Genomic DNA, 18,273 nt, shown 5'->3' with positions numbered 1-18,273 from the left:
GCACCACTGGTACTCCACAACTGGTACTCCACACAACACAAAATTGCCTCCAGCTATGAACTCAAGCTCTGCACATTACCTACACAGCCTCTAACTCTACAAAGTCCCCACAATGCCCCAAGAAACATTATCAATCTTCTCCCCGAACTCCAACACAAATACAGAGGCAGTTCTTAACGCAATCAGCACCCTCACTACCAAATCATGTCCCATAAAAGCTTCTCCCCAAAAGGGACCAAACTATAACTCTGAAAGTCCTGAGGCAGCCACTGACTGCCCAGATAAGAGACCTGCCAGACTACTCACTGAAATCAGGCAGAAAAACAAGGTCTGATATGCTCAACTTGTTCTACCACAACTCAACCAGACTGGGTTTATGTCAGGACAGTCCTTCCAACCAAGTTTCCTACTCCTAGAATGTATAATAACTAAGTAAATAAATTATTTATCATCTTACTATTCTGTACTTCCCCCAGCCCTGGGTCTCCCATCATTAATCAGCCATTTCCAATGAGCCTACTGACATCCCCTGTTCCTTGCAAAATTTCTCAAATCCTCACCTTTTTTCCCCCCACAATTTTCTCCTCACCAAAAGGTAAACCTTTTGGCTTTCACAAAGGATATACTTTCCCTGCATTATCCCCGATGAAGGTTACTAACCGTCCAGTACCAGAAAAGAGCAGGGGGAAAAGTGTTGCCTCCCTTTATTTACAGCACACACTCCTTTTCACTTTACCCTCCTCGCTGCTGCCATCTAGGGACTTCCCAATCACTTCCGGCCACTTGAAAACATCTTTGGCTCCTGACTCACAATCAATCTTCCCTTCAAATACCACTCCTGCCATCATCCTGGGATTTCAATGTTCTAATTCCATGATGTCCTTAATTCCAATGACCTCATCTACCAGTCCACTTCACTACCCACTCGACAGGACTAAACTCTGGATCCTAAAACCAGGACTCTCTCCCCAGGCCTGTGGCACCATCACTTTCTATTTGCTATTCGTAAACCTCATAGACATTCCCTGTCACATTTTCTCCCAACCTGTCAGTCCATTCTGAATTCTCTTTCTTACTATCCACACTACATTCTTTTCCTGATTATACAAACTCTCTCACCATGATCCTCAATTCATATGCATCCCAATAATTCTGCCATTATCTACCTGACAAAACTCTCACCTAGAGCAGCACAGTAATTCATACCTGTTCCTCCACTGCTAAAGGAAAAAAGAAAAAAAATTAGAGAAGAAGGAAGGGGGAGGTAGAGTGGAGAGGGAGAAGATGCGGGGGGAAGAAGGCAAGAGAAGGGAGGAAGAACAGGAAGAAAAGGCAAAGGGAAGAGAAAAGAAAATTACATCACCTTGAAGACAGTGGGCTTTTTTATGGTCTATCAACCATCTTCCTTTCCTCTTCCCCCCAAGACTATTCTAGACCTTCATAATTCTCTCAAGTTCATGCTATACTTGCAGCTGTGATTTTAGCAAAGCATCCACCTGACCCAGCTGGGCCACCAGAATCTCAGAATCTCTTGTTTCTTAATCAAATGGCTAAAGGTTAACACAAGTTAAAATAAAGCCACTACCAATTAATACTATTATATTTCCCTATTCTTTTTTTTTTAAATATTTTATTTGTTTATTTGACAAACAGAAATCAAAAGTAGGCAGAGAGGCAGACAGAGAGAGGGAGAAGCAGGCTTCCCGCTGAGCAGAGAGCCGCTTGATTCCAGGACCCTGGGATCATGACCCGAGCCAAAGGCAGAGGCTTCAACCCACTGAGCCACCCAGGTGCCCCCTATATTTCCCTATTCTATCAAAAGGTGAGTAACATGATTTTGGAAACAGGTACATTCATGTGTTTTATTCTTAGATTTAAACAGGGCTCAGGAAATAAAATACACAAAGAGATTTGTGGGAAATGTGAACATACAATGAAACTTTTTAAGGCTCTTTGCAGGATTATGTTCAAGACTGTAAACTAACTACAAACAGCCCAGAATTCTACTAATTCAGAATTTGTTTGGTAAATCCTTTCCCCACTGGAAATAAAGATATACACAAAATTTTAACAGGAAATCATTTAAATTCAGAGAAAAGTTCTTAAAACTGTATTTGGGAAGCCTCTATTTACATAAAACCATATACCAATAACTAAATATTCTTGTTATATTAACAAATATTAAATAAAAGCTCACAAAGTAAAAAGTGTCAATCTTTTTCAGGAATATGAAAAAGCTAAAAAAAAGAGAAAGACAGAGAGATCCTTACCTGTAAGAGTCTTTCAGCTTTTGGAACAAAGAATACGATGTTCATAAAAGTAATAATAGCAGCAGCTAACAGTTTGTGACATGCCAGGTACTGTTCAAAGTGTTTTACTTGCTATACCTAATTTAAACCTCAAAACAACCTATAGGATAGCACTCTTATTACCTCCTTCTAACAGTGAAGAAATTGAGGTATAGGGAGGTTAGGTAACTTACTTTGTGATCATGTAACTGATTCAAGGAATGCCAAATTTTGAAACCAAGGAATCTGGAAGGCAAGCTCTTAATATAATACAGAGCTCAAAGACTTCTAACTATTCATTAACTTAAGGCAGAGTTTTTCAAAGTATGGTTCACGTTCTAAATTCTGGATCCCCCAAGACCTTTTCAAGAAGTCTACATAGTCTAAGCCATTTTCATAATAATACTATGACTTTATTTGCCTTATCCACTATGTTAACATTTGCACTAAAAGTATATAAGCAATAGTGAGGGGAAAAAAACTGCTAGTGTCTTAGGACAACAGGCAGTAGCACCAAACCATACCAGCAGTCATCGCACTTTTCAGCATCAGACGCTCACAGAAAAAAAAGAAAGAAATATTAGAAATTTAAAAATTAATAAATAAATAAGCTCTAGGCCCAATGTGACCCTGAGGTCACACTGACCCCGATGGTCAAGAGTCACATGCTCTGCCAACTGAGCTAGCCAGGCGCCCCTAGAAATAAAAGTTTTGGAAGACTGCTTCCCTTGAGAATGTTCCTAATGAAGCAGTAAAAATTATTACTTCTAATTAATCACAACCCTTCAGAACACATTTTTTTAATATTCTCTGTGATGAAATGGGAAGGAGCTAGGCATTTCTGCCCACTGAAGTACAAAAGTTGTTCCTTAGGAACAGCACTTGTTTGCCTCTTTGCTGCATTAGGTAATTTTTTCATGTAACATCACTTTTACTTGAAAGAACAACTGACTAACTATGGTTACTAGACTTAGTATTAGGCAGGCATTTTCTAAAAACCAATGAATGAGTCTGTCATTTTAAGAGAAAAAGGGGTCCTGAGATCAAAAGTTTTAAGCACAGCTGTTTAAAAGAAATTCTGGACAAGCCTTTTTGGTCCCATTTGAGTTTTCTGTAACTAAAAGTGAATAAAACTGAAGTGTCATTTTCATCATCTTACTATGTCTTCTCAATCTACAAAATAAGTGAAATATTATTATATACGATTTTCTAAAACTCACACAGGAAAATGTGCAATCACTTAAAAGTATAAAGTGACTCACAAGATTCTTTGCAGACTCTTACTTACCTTCATTTCAATAACAGTTTGCAGGGCTTTTGTTTTGGCAGAATCAGGAGCATTCTCAAATCTCCGATGCATCTCCTGTATCAGAAAAGTAAAAATGAGAGTAAGTGTCCTCCTTTTCACTCTTGTTTTTTTTCCTAAAGGGAGAGCAGAGAAGGATGGCGAGAGGGAATAACTGTGTAAAAAAAATGACTACCCCAGCCTTACAAGACACTCAGATCCCTGTCTACCAAACCTTCCCCAGTGGATCAGAGAACCACAGGTTGCATTCAGGCTAAAGGATTATAAGGGTCACACATACAGGCATATGAGCCCCTGTCAGTGAACACCTAGTTATTTAAAATTAGTCACACAGGTGAAATCAGTACAACAGATGGAAACTACAATGCAATCCCAGAGCAGTGTCAATTTTCCACATGACTCTAAGACCTATAAATCAGAACTCCACACACAGTCCAAAGGGAGATCAGAAATATTTCCTTTTTAAAAGGAGAAATAAAAGCAGACATCAGTCTGCACTGCACAAAGCTACTAAAAGCATTTGTTTTAATCACATCCTTTCTACAGCACCTACTCCAGAGTAACAACCTGGCTACCTGGGATGAAAATCTCTCTCTAGCAGGGTGACAAGTAGAAAGAAAAAAGAAAGTAAGATTGTTCATGTTAATAAAATGTCATAGGGGCGCCTGGGTGGCTCAGTGGGTTAAAGCCTCTGCCTTCGGCTCAGGTCATGATCCCAGGGTCCTGGGATCGAGCCCCACATCGGGCTCTCTGCCCAGCGGGGAGCCTGCTTCCTCCTCTCTCTCTGCCTGTATCTCTGCCTACATGTGATCTCCATCTGTCCAATAAATAAATAAAATCTTTAAAAAAAAAAAAAAAATAAAAATAAAATGTCATAAAAACGTAACTATTCTTTTTCATCTAAATTTTAGTGATCTCAGAATCAGGAAGAAAGGAAGCAATGGTAGTAATATCATAATCAGGGTCTTCAAGGGTCACAGGAAAGTTATCGGACCACCTCAGGCTATTTCCTGTCAGATTTCGTGAATGCCTCCGACTTAACCAGTCAACATTTCCAAAGTACCCTGGCAAAGCTTCTAATAATCCCAGAGAGAAGTGCTTCTCGGCCTTTTGGCTAAGATCAAGTTCAGTGATCCCAGAGAATACACATATGAATACTTTCCATCTGAACTATACTCAACCATAATGAAAGGAATGTATAATACTTTAATTATACCTTTCACCTAATTTATTCATTCCTGCCTGGCCAGGAAAAATGGTTTGAGAGAAAACAGAAAACAGAACGGTACACTTCACAGAGTTACCTCTTCCTGAAAGAGCAGTACAATTGAACTGACAAAAGTTCTAAATTATAAACAGTCAGCATTTAAAAACCAGTAACTTTTGAACATCCACATTTACCACTTGGCTGCTGAAACTATAGTGCAAACCACTATTAATAGATAACACTCTTTCTGCTACTTTTCTCCCTAACTCCAGGTGTTCTTAAAGCCTGCTCCATCCTTTCAGTCATTCAGGTGAAACACCTGAGTCTTTAATGCCTTCCTTTTGCTTTGGAGCTATAGTCAGTCAATCAGGAAATCCAGTAAACTCTACCTTCAAAACATATCCAAAATGCAAGCACTTCTTGCCATCTCTACTGTTACCACCTGGAATAAGCCACCAACAAAAATATATCTTTTAGGGGCACCTAGATGGTACAGTTGGTTAAGCATCCAACTCTTGGTTTTGGCTCTGGACATGATCTCAGAGTCGTGGGATGGATCCCCGCATCAGGCTCCACACTCAGCAGAGTCTACTTGGGACTCTCTGTCTGTCCCTCCCCCAGCACGTTCGTTCTTGCTTTCTCTCTCTCTTTCCCTCTCTCCCTCCCACTCTCTCAAAAAAAATAAATATATATATTTATATATATATATATATATAGAGAGAGAGAGAGAGAGAAAGAGAGTTTGTGTGTACGCACACATATATACATATACATCTGTAGGTATCTTTTAAACACAATAACAAGCTCCTAATTAGGGTCCCCACCCTTTGTCTTGCCCCACTGCAGTCTACAACAGAGCACTCACAGTGACCTTTAAGCATGAATTTAATCTTGTCTCCTCTATTCAATTTAATCTTGTCTCCCCTACTCAAAATTCTTGTCATGGTTCCCTATCTGACTCAAAGCACAAAGTCCCTTCAGTAGCCTACAAGACCTCATCTCTCACCACTCTTCTCTGTCACCAGGCTTCAGCCACAATGGACTCCTCGCTGTTCCTCAAATATGCTAGGCATTCTCCCATTCCTTAGGACTTTTACACGAGATGTTCCCGTTACCTAAACTCTCTTTCATCAGCTCATGGGGAGGACTTTGTCTCCTTCAAGTCTTGACTCAAATGTCTTCTCTAGATTATTAGGTTTATGAGTTGTGATAATCACACTGTGGTTATATAAGAAAATGTTCATATATTTTAGAGATCGTATAGTAAACTCTGTAGAGGTAAATCACATCATGTTGAAAATTTGTTTTAAAGGTATGTGCTTTGGTGAGTGCTGTGAAGTGTGTAAACCTGGCGATTCACAGACCTGTACCCCCGGGGATAAAAATATATGTTTATAAAAAATAAAAAATTTTAAAAAATTGTTTTAAAATCTTTGGTGAAAAAAGAAAGAAAAGGAAAAAAATAGGACACATGCAGCAAGTGTCGCCAAAACTTTGGTAGTTGGTATATCTAAGTGATAAGTATAGGTTTGACATTTTTCATTAAAAAATTAACATTTAATGTCAACACAACATTCCTTATTTTAAAACTTCAAACTGACAAAAAAAGAACCCCTTACTCTACTTTTCCTTCTCCCAGAGGATGTATCTTCTAACAACATATGAATGAATGATGAGTGAATGAATAACAAAGCTACCAAACTTTCAAGAATTGGCTCTTTGAAGAGGAAATCTTTGAACTCCTTTCTATTCCTGTGCTAAATCACATACACCCCCTCTAACTTCTACATAGCCCTCCTCTAACACTTACTACAGTGTATTTGGAATAATCTTCTCTAACATACCAGACTGTAAACTCCTTCAGAGCAAAACTGTCCTTTGTATTCCTCAGACACTGTGTGACATGTAAGCAATCATTAAAAATTATTTCTCCTTCATATCCATTCTTCTTTTGTTAGATGAAGAAAAGACTGAAAAAAATGAATAAATTATCAGCTAGTTTTCTTCTTCACCTCTCTACTGGACGACTCTCTCTACCATATCAAATAAAGGACCTCCTTGTTCCTAAATCTAATAGCTTTTGTCATCAGTCCACATCCTTTCTGAACTCCATGTAATAGCTTTTTTTTTTTTTTTTTTTTTTAAACCATAGAGAGAGTTAAGGGAGGAACAGCTATAAAATTATCGACTGCCTTCTATTAAAGACTATCCCAGGGCGCCTGGGTGGCTCAGTGGGTTAAGCCGCTGCCTTCGGCTCAGGTCATGATCTCAGGGTCCTGGGATCGAGTCCCGCATCGGGTTCTCTGCTCCGCGGGGAGCCTGCTTCCTCCTCTCTCTCTCTCTCTGCCTGCCTCTCTGCCTACTTGTGATCTCTCTGTCAAATGAATAAATAAAATCTTTAAAAAAAAAAAAAAATTTAAAGACTATCCCAGCTCTGAAGGCTTCTTCTCTGTCCTTTCCCCTAAGCACAGACATTTTCTAAATTCCATCCCTGGAACTGTTCTATAGCCCCACTCCAGGAACACTACTAGCCCACAGAGAAACTTAAAATGAATTAGAAAAAAAGCAAACCCTCTGGAGTAGATGCAACCTCACCATGAAACACTGGTAGAGTTTTAGGCCCCACCTGTTCCATCAGCAGGAAACCCTTGTTTGGTTGAACAACATGCACACCAACCATACAAAGTAGCCCTTCCCCAATCCCACAGATTCAACTACAGTTGACTCCTAAACAACATGGGTTTGAACTGTTCTGGTCCACTTATACATGTATTATTTTTTCTTTTTTTTTTTTAAAGATTTTATTATTTATATTTATTAGAGGGACAGCGAGACCACGAGCAGAGGGAAGGGCAGATGGAGCAGGAGAAGGAGAATCCTCACTGAGTAGGGAGCCCAACACAGGCCTCCATGCCAGGGTCCAGGACCATGACCTGAGCCAAAGGCAGACGCTTAACCGATTGAGCCACCTAGGCACCCTTACATGTATTTTTTTTTATAAATATAATACAGTACTGTAAATGTGTTTTCTCTGATTTGTTTTTGGTTTTTTTCCCTCTGATTTTTTAATAACATTTTCTTTCTCTAGCTCACCTGAAGAATACAGTAAATAATACATATAACATACAAACTATATGTAAAATCAACCATTTATGTTATCAGTAAGGCTTGCAGTCAACAGTAGCTTATTAGTAGTTAAGTTCCAGGGAGTAAGACATTCATTTTATGAGGATTTTCGACTACACAAGGGTCAGCTCCCAACTCATTGTTCAAAAGTCAACGGTCATACCTTTCCCTGGATAACCTGGAAAAGCTATTTATCTAACCTTGTAGTGGACATCTATCACTCTTTCATGCCATGGTATCTAATCTCCCTTTTATGTTTGGGGATTCCACATTTTAAAATAGTCTTCCTTCCACATTAAAAGCTAAAAATGTCACATACTTTTTTTTCCCAGCCTTTCTTGCAGTTAAAGTCCAGACACAAGACCTAATCTCCCCTACCAGACACATACATCACTTCTTTTTAATCAGAATCTTTTAAACAGAAGACTTGGGGACATGAACAGTGACAACTCTGAGAATGAGTGGTAGAAGCAGCAGCAACCTCACGCTCCCAGTCCCAGGAATGAAAGAAGCTCTAAGGGTAGTGAGCAGGGTCAATGGGGCAGCCAAATAAGCTGCGTGTCTGCGCCTTGCACCAAGAGCAGCCCTGTCTTCACCAAACCCATAAAGGAACATGATGGACTGGAGACTGTTTTGGCTATATAACTTCTGCACCCAGTCTCTCCAGCCCTCCTAGAGATTCTGCCTGGATGATACCAACAGTCTTCCAAAGTTGATCTCCCTAGTAGCACCCTGAAGACTGTTGCTTTAATTATTTTAATTATTTCTTTCTCTACCTCTCCATTCAAACAATTCATCCACCACCACCAGTGAATTCCAGGGTGCCAAATCTAGTGGATATCTTTCTGTCCTCACCTTCCTAGAACTCTCAGAGGCATTCAAAGCAGTGGGCCACTCCCTCCTATATACACATTTCCTCTTGACTATTATGATACCGCACTCTCCTACTCTTCTTTCTCTCCATGTGCTCCTTCTATTTCTTTAGCAGGTTCTTCCTTCTAAATTAGACCCCTAAGTACTATAGTGACCAGGTTACAAGTACTAAAACCTCTTCTCTTTTCCATCTAAACTCTCTAATGCATAACATTGCTTAAAATTCAACTGAAACACTAGTGAATTCCTAGGCCCTCTCCTCTGATTTCAGACTCATTTATCGAATTGCCCATTTAATATCTCTGTTTAGATGTCTAATAGGTAATTTACATTGTCCCTCACTAAACTCTTGATTTTTCTCTTCCTTAATCTAGCCCCTCATCTGCTAAGTGTGATGAGAGATTAAGTCTTCTCCACTCATTAAAGGGCACTATCCTCCCAGTGGCACAGCTAAACATCAGTGTCTCATTCTTCCCAGATCTTCATTTCCCACAACCAACTCAAACAGAAGGCAGGGATTGTTCCATCTTCAATCTATATCTTGAATTATTCTACTTCACTCCATTTCCAGTTCAGCTGAACCCTAGATTACTATGACAGCCATTAGTTTCCTTCTACTTCCTCTGTCCATTCTCAAGAGAGCAACAGGGTAATCTCCATAGAGCATCAACAAATTAAACAGTTTAGTCTTCTCTGATTCCTTCAATGAATTTCCCATTTACTTTTCACTCTCTACAAAATCAACATGATCTAACCATAATGGATAGAAGACTGGCCCTCCTGTTGTGAGCTATTTTAAAATTAGATAAAATGCACAAAGTAACTTTTCAGACATTGGAAAACAAGCGCATAGGTCTATGATCCTTTGAAAGAAGAGAATCAAATATCGATGGCCCAGGCTTGCTATTCAGTATGAGAAACAAGGAGAGGAAGCCCATAGAGAAAACAAGTCATACACAACTCAGAAGACAGATCAAAGAAAAGACTCCTAAGACAGTGGAAATTCTGCAGAGCAGAATATCACAGAGAAGGAAGCTAGCCATAAAAGCAGCAATATCTAATCTGACACAGGTCCCCCTGAGTCTCATTGTTCTCTGGCCAAACACTAAGTGTATGTGCACAAGGCAAGACTCCACAATGTCAGACAAAGAACAATTACTAGCGACAGAACAACTACCAGAGAGCTATGAGTTGAGCAACTACCTCAACTCACATGGGGCTGGGGAAAACTCTAGTTACAAATGGCCAAAGTAAGGAGAACATCAGAAGCTTTTCGTAGAGACACCAGAAAGGCCAAGTCTGGGTGCCTGGGTGGCTAAGTGGGCTGGACCGCTGCCTTCAGCTCAGGTCATGATTTCAAGAGTCCTGGGATCAAGTCCCGCATCCCGCTCTCTGCTCAGCAGCGAGCCTGCCTCTGCCTACTTGTGATCTCTGTCAAATAAATAAATAAAACCTTTAAAAAAAAAAAGAAAGGCCAAGTCTTAGAAGTAAAGCTAATTTAGCCCTGAAAGAGGAAAGGCTATCTATGTCAGCCCTAACAGCATTTAAAAGCAAATCTTCTAAAGATCAAGCCAATCCACAATTAATTTTCACAAGGCAAAACACTTCATTAAGGAAGAGAGTAAAGTCCAGAACACACTAATCCAGGACAAAATCTCAAACACATTAGTTCAGGCAACAACATTCTCTCAGTTACATTAAAACAGCAACCTCATCCACTTCCTCTTGAGCCTCCAGTTTGTCCACATTTCATCTATTCTCCACACTGTAAGCAAGATGATCAACTGGGCACAGAGCAGATATTTAATAATATTATTCAATAAAATGAGTGTAAACCTTTAAAAAGTATAAATAAAAATAAAATGAATCCTGCTAACTGTAAATTATCTTCATCTATTAATAAAATTCTATAACATATACTTTACATTTTTCATTTGGTATTTCTGTAACAACTTGAAAATATTCAAACTGCCTTTCTTTGAAATACCTCACAATTCAGATAGTGAACTAATTTTATCTGACTTCTTTCTTACTACGTCGTTCCAACTAAGGTAGATCTCCAAATGTCTTAAGGTTAAATGATAATAATTTTATTTTAAATGCTAATAAGCACGTAAGCAAAACAGAAAACAGAAATCCGAAATCCATTTGAACAAAAAAAATCCTCCTTTGCTAAAGAACTAGGATGCATTTTAAATCACTCGAAGACACAAAGTTTTACCATTAAGACACTTCTAAACCTATCACTTGTAACAAATTTCCATTCAAAGGCCTGCACATTAAAACTCACTATGAACATATCTTCCAGTCAGTGAGCTGATAAACTCCCCTTTCCCACTGAGTACATCAAGCCTCTGACTCATGCACTGTTAAATAAAGAGAGAAGACTGGAAATAGAAATGAATGTACTGTTCAAATAAATATAGGAACTAGAATTTTTTTTTTTTGCTAGTCCTATTTCACTCCTTTGGCTTGAAATTTTTCTTTCAAAAACAATTAACGTACAGGTAGGATTATCTGGATCTTGTTATACTGTCAACTATGGTAGACAACAGAAAAGGTGTTCTTTTTTCTGCCATTAATTTACCAAGGAATAATGAAGAGTTCGAGTTAGAAAACAAGCAAGTTAGGAATTCTCATATTTTTCTCTTTTTAGTAGTTTCTTTTAAAAAGTAAGTCAACTTTTACTTATACAACTGAGAGAAAGGAGTATTTGTGAATGAAAAGTAGTACTTATGTCTGAAATTTCTTTTTTTTCAAGTTTCAGGTTTCAGACCCCAGCACCCTTGGTTCAAGGGTAGAAGTTCCAGATTGCTTGTGAGATCCCTTCACAGATTCAATCCTCCACACAAGTTCTGGGTTTACTGTACTCAAAAACAGAGGAGACAGGAATAAAGAAGATGTGGAGAATAAGCAGAAAGAATCCTCCTGGTTGTCTGTGTCAGAAACCATTAGACCTTAACCCTTTACCACCTCTAATAATGGCATTACTCTGAGAGAATCTGATCTTCTTGTCAAATTTTGAAATGGGCATAAATGACACAAGGAAAAGGGGAGGAATAAGTTGATTAAGGTATGCAACTGTCCATATTTTCCAAAATCACTCACAAAGCAGCAAACTTGACTTTTTTTATTCTTTTTTTTAATTTAATTCTTCTTAATTCTTCTAATTTTTTTATTTTTTAATTCTTTTTTAAATTTTTTAAATTCTTCCTATGTTTTGTCTATTGTTTCTACTTTTTCTCTTATTTTTTTTTCCCTCATATCTTCTCTATTTCTACCTTACAACTGCTAATGGCAAAAACAGGCATTCTTCAGATATACCAATTAAATTCAGAATTCCTAGCCTAGAACCTGGTCAAATATTAGTACTTTTAAGCTCAAACATTTCTGTAAATCCCAACATGCTAACAAGGTTTGTTGATTGAAATATTACAAATACAAAAACTAGCATGAATATAATAATGTTTTAAAACAAATTTATATTTTATTTACCACAACAGCATCTACATTTCTAAAATTCAGAGCATATATAGGTATGAAATATTTATTTGTCCTAAAGATAATGTTTGGTATGCATATGGAATGAAGAGCCAAAAAATTCCATAGCCAACTTAGCTATGTTCTGCCAAACGACTGAGAACCCAAACTTGGGTCTCACACTTTAGTATATAACTCAATTACTAATAAAGCTTGTTAAAACTCTGTATGCCCAAGTCCCCAAGTGTGGTTCAACATTTGTTCAATAAATGTCTTCATTTTTCTATCAATCAAAGGAAAAGTATTACAGGAAACAATATAAAATCTAATAATAAATGCCCATAAAAATGTAATTTCAGTACAAAAAAAATGATGCTTAATTTAAATTTTTTTTTCTTCTTTGGCTCTTATTTAGGAGAATTATTTACCTCTTAGCTACAGGATCATTTTTATAAATAAAATGGAAAACTAATCACAAATGCTACTGGATATGAATGCCATTTTAATGTTATAGTACTTCATCAAATTTAAGATGCCGTTCATTGTAGTACATACCACTGTTTTATGTAATGGAAAGAAAGGGAGGAAATGCCTCCAAATAAATTATGACACAAAGCTTTATCATTCAAAATTTGTATTTTATACTGACTGTAAGAGTTCTTTTACTTTTTCCAAGATTAACTATATATCATTTTGAACTATTTTTATAGCTTTCCCCTTGCCAGTAACTTTGTTTTCAATGTCAATTCTCTACATAATATTACCGATGACATATAGATCAACAATTAAAGTTAATATGTGAAATACCAACAATGCTCACACCCTCAACTAAAGTGGTAACAAAAGGAACAGGTACGACTGTGAATAATGAACAGGCAAACAAATCCAGCATGACTACTGCCTCGCGGACAGACTGTAAGACGCCATCAAGGGTAAGACTTAACTCAATTCAATATTATTAAAGTATGAAAAACCGTGAGTCTTATAATTGATGAAATATTAATTTTTTTTTAAAGATGGACAAAGTCCAATAAATAACAAAACCTATGGATATCTTGGTGTTGCCAACTCACAATTCTTTTGACTTTCTTAATCCACTAGTAACAGAACATGCAATGGCCATTTCAAGTTGCCACTCACCTAACCCAGATTAGAGTTGTTAAGTTCTTTATTAGACTTCCCTGCCCCATGCATTCTCAACACAACCAGAGTAAATTCTAAAAGGCAAACCAGATCTTTTTTTTTTTTTTTTTAAGATTTTATTTGACAGAGAGATACAGTGAGAGGGAACACAAGAAGGGAGAGTGGGAGAAGGAGAACCAGGCTTCCCGCTGAGCAGAGAGCCCGATGTGGGGCTTGATCCCAAGACCCTGAAATCATGACCTGAGCCAAAGGCAGACGCTTAACAACTAAGCCACCCAGGTGCCAAGCAGACCAGATCTTAACAATCCCTTGATTAAACATTGGAATGGACTCTTCTTGCACTTTGAATATAACAACTACATTTCCTGCAAGGATCATAAAGCCAAGTACTTTGTCTTCTAGGATATGTTTTGCTCATTGCTATTTCCCTGCTTTGCACAAGGTTAGTGCCCAGTAAATATCTGATGAATGAAAGGAAGGTATTTGGCCCTAGCTACCTCTGCAACCTGTCATCTGATGCCAGCCTTCACCTTAAACAATTTTGCCTTCTAGCCATCTTGTTCCCTCAAAATTCCTTCCCATCAGGCCTTTTGAAACTGTTAACCTTTCTTCAGGAAATGATTTTATCCAAATGCTCAGTAAGATTTTCTCCTTATCTTTCTTCAGATCTCCCTTAAGGGGCACCTCCTCAAAGATGCTTATCCTGTTTACAGAAATCCCCTCCCCCAACATAATTAGACACCACCCAATCATGTAGTTTATCTTGTAATTATCAGTTTACTGTCTCCCATCAGATTTCTAAATTCTAGGAGGGCCAAGACCACATATGCTGACATGAAAAATGGATACCCCATGACCATCCCAGGATCTAATATATATCAGAGACTCAACAGAATAAATGAGAAAGGAAAATGGTACCAAGGGCCTTTAGCCTCTTATTGTTTTAGAAGCAATCTTTATATATTAACCTAGCCATATATTACAAAGCTTTACCCCAAATTATCATTTTAACTTTTGTTAACTGTATTTTCTAGTTTACACAAATTTAATTCTTTAAGGTTTCCGCTATGGCAATAAAAGATTCTTTCCTATCTCAAGATTATATAAAAAATTTTTTACTTATATTTTCTTCTAGTATTTTTATTTAAAAAAAAAAAGTAGCTCTTTATTTCATCCAGAATTTGATATCATGATGTAATTGTTTTCCAAATGAATGGCCACTATTTCAAAACATCTATTATGTACTGAAAACTACATTATTTCTAAATTCTATTCTGTTTCATTGATTTAGCTATCTATTGCTATGCCAATACCACACATTTTAATAACACAGGGTTTCAAATACATGCATCATGATCTGTTTAAGTAAGTGTTCTTGCACTGTTCTTGCAAATAAACTACATCTGTAGGGCATCTTTCAAAATCATTCCCATTGTGATTACATTGAATTTACAGATTTAGGGTAAAGTAACATCTTTATATTACTATTCCCATCGATACTGTAATGAAAATTTAGCCATTTCCTTTCCATTACCATTACTGATATTATTTATTCCATTTTCTTATCTAATTGCACCCCCTAACACTTCCAAAATAATGTTAAATACTGATGAACAAACACAACCATCTCTGACCACTTTCTAACTTCAATGGGCATTTCTAGTATGTCACAGTAAGCTGGATGATGGCTATTAGTTTCAAGTATGTTTATAATATACATTTATTATGTTATTATTTATTTAAATCTTACCATAAAAGTAACATTCAATCCTTATTTTTAGTTCATTTTGTCCCATTTTCAATGAAAATACTTGTAACATTTTATCTAGTATCTTTGAGACAGCTATCAAATACCACAAGGTTCTCTTTTCCTTTTACCTAATACAAACTATAACTATGTATGAGTCATTCTGCCATTCCTAGAATAAACCCCTTCTGATCAGAATATCATTTTTATTTATCACTTTTATTTATCATTTTATCATATTGCTGATTCTATCTGCTAATATTTTATTTATGATATGTATAACTGAACTCAGAAGCAAAACTAACTTTGGGGCTTAACTTGTTTTCAAACCTTCATCAGGTGTTAGTACCCAGTGGTCACACCAGGGGGGAAAAAACTCAAAATGGTATCCTATATGTAAGATCCAGGTTTAAATTTTTTCCTGCACTTCAACTTACTCAACTAACATTTCTCAAGTATCCACTGTGTGTTTGTTAGACACTGGCAAAATAAAGATTTTTTAAAAACATATATCTTTGGTGGGGCACGTGCTTGGCTCAGTTCCTTAAACCTACGACTCTTGATTTCAGCTCAGGTCATGATCTCAGGGTTGTGAGACTGAGCCCCAGGTTGGGTTTCCCACTCAGCAAGAAGTCTGCTTGAGGATTCTCTCCCTCTCTCTCTCTCCCTCTGCCCCTCCCCACATGATGTGTGCATGTGTGCACACACGCTCTCTTTCTCTCAAATAAATAAACGAATCTTCAAAGTAAACTTTAAGAAAAAAATGTATCTTTGGGAGCACCTGGCTGGCTCAGTAAGAGGAGCATGGGATTCTTGATCTCAGTGTTGTGGGTTCAGCCACATATTGGGTGTAGAGAGTACTTAAAAATAAAATATTTAGGGGCACCAGGGTAACTTAGTTGGTTACGTGACCAATTCTTGATTTCAACTCAGGTCACAATCTCAAGGTCGTGAGACTGAGCCTTCTGTCAGGCTCTGTGCTCGGCATGGAGCATGCTTAAGATTCTCTCTCTTGCCCTCTGCTCCTCCACCCAGCTTGCAGTCTCTCTCTCAAAAAAAATAAAATAAAATAAAACCTTTTTTTTTTAAATGTATCTTTGGGATGCCTGGGTGGCTCAGTCATTAAGCATCTGCCTTCAGCTCAGGTCATGATCTCAGGGTTCTGGGATTAAGCCCTACATCGGGCTCTCTGCTCAGCAGAAAGCCTGCTTCTCCCTCTCCTGCTCCCCCTGCCTGAGTTCCCACTTTCGCTGTGTCACTCTCTGTCAACTAAATGAATAAATTCTTTAAAATAAAATAAATAAAAAATAGAAAATGTATCTTTGACGCAAAAAAATTAAGTGAATAATGAAGAAACATACATGTAAATATAAATATACTATGACTGATTAATCTACATATATGTATAAAGCTGCACAAGGAAAACATAAAAGAACTGAAATTTGGTCTAAGTCCTGAAGGTAAATAGGAGAAACAGAGAGAACAAGAACTCTAAACATTTTTTTTTTTTTTGATATTTGGTTCCAGGGACACCTGGGTGGCTCAGCTGGTTAGGCACCCAGCTCTTGATTTCACTCATGTCAATCTCAGGGTTATGAGATAAAGCCCCACTCAGGGCTTCATGCTCAGCAGGGAGTCTGCTTCTTTCCCTCTCCCTCTAGCCCCCCTAACTCATGCTTGCTCATTCTAAGTAAATAAGTCTTTTGTTTCTGAAGCAATCATTTCCACTTGCTCTTGAGTAATTTTAATTCCCATGACTGTGTCTCCTATAAAATAATGCTGTGACTAATGGCAACTGGAATTGTGTGTTGGTATGACTGACAAGGCCTATATTTCTTTACATATTATGTACATAAGTTGGACTTAATATTTGTAGAGCTTGTTATTTGAAAGATCATTCTTATTTTTTTCTAAGAGTTTTTCAAATTTACCATGTTATTAATGGTTCTCTGCCAGAATAACAGTGTGGCTTTTCACAGTCCTTCACTATTCATTACTTACTAACTTCAAAATTCAAAATTAAATAGGCATAATAAAAAAGAGTGAGATTTTGCCACTTATGACAACATAGATGAACCTAGAGGGCATTATGCTAAGTGAAATAAGTGAGACAAAAACAAATATCACATGACTTTACTTATTCATGGAATCTAGAAAACAAAATAAATGAAAAAACAAGAACCAGAAACAGTCCTATAAATATAGAGAACAAAAGGGGAGATGGGTTGGGAGGGTGGGCAAAATGGGTAAAGGGGAATGGGAGATACAGGCTTCCAGTTATGGAACGAATAAGTAACAAGAATAAAAGGTACAGCAGAGGAAAAATAGTCAATGGTATTGTAATAGCATTGTATGGTGACAAATGGCAGCAAATATTGTGGTGAGCAAAGCGCATTATGTATAGACTTGTCACATCACCGTACTGTACACCTGAAAACAACCTAACAACGCATGTCAACTCTACTTCAATTTAAATTTTTTTATTTATTTTTTTTAAGATTTTATTTATTTATTTGACAGAGAGAAATCACAAGTAGATGAAGAGGCAGGCAGAGAGAGAGAGAGAGGGAAGCAGGCTCCCTGCTGAGCAGAGAGCCCGATGCGGGACTCGATCCCAGGACCCCGAGATCATGACCAGAGCCGAAGCGGCTTAACCCACTGAGCCACCCAGGTGCCCCTTAAATTTTTTTTAAATAAATAAATATGCAATGGTCGAAATATTCAGAAGAGAAGCCTTAAAAACCTAACATTCGAAATTCATGATGCTGCTGTTGCACTGTGTGTAAGATTACCACAACTTCTCTAACCATGTTCTATGGTCAGGTCATAAAGTAAAGTAAATTGAAAGCAAACTGAAACAAACTCAGGATGTTCCTTGACAAAGCACCTGGTTAACAATTTCCTAAAATATTACAGTCTGATAATCTGAAGAGAATAACGTGTACATAGTTGCCTATTAATCGTTAAGAACATATTAGATGCTGCTGGGAAGATAAGCCGGTGTAATCACTCTGGAAGATAAGAGTACTCAGTTTCAAAAATGTGCACCCACTTTGAGCAAATTCATTTCTAGAAATGTATCCTAAACATAAAAGCCAATGTA

The 18,273-nt window shown here is 37.5% G+C and overlaps 1 protein-coding gene across 13 annotated transcripts in view; it reads right to left on the bottom strand.

The window, feature by feature from the left end:
* ERC1 (ELKS/RAB6-interacting/CAST family member 1) overlaps positions 1-18,273 on the bottom strand; it is a 541,029-nt gene that overhangs the window by 422,704 nt on the left and 100,052 nt on the right. For all 13 annotated transcript variants that reach the window (XR_004287084.1, XM_032349214.1, XM_032349215.1 and 10 more), the window contains exon 4: positions 3,577-3,651. Coding sequence is in view for 12 of the 13 variants with exons in the window: in XM_032349214.1 (XP_032205105.1) it covers positions 3,577-3,651 (75 nt within the window). In the remaining variant the exon portion in view is untranslated. The remainder of the gene's footprint in view (positions 1-3,576; positions 3,652-18,273) is intronic.

This window comes from Mustela erminea, chromosome 6 (genome assembly GCF_009829155.1).
Source record: "Mustela erminea isolate mMusErm1 chromosome 6, mMusErm1.Pri, whole genome shotgun sequence".
NCBI classification, from domain to species: domain Eukaryota; kingdom Metazoa; phylum Chordata; class Mammalia; order Carnivora; family Mustelidae; genus Mustela; species Mustela erminea.
This window is presented reverse-complemented; position numbering and strand designations above follow the sequence as displayed.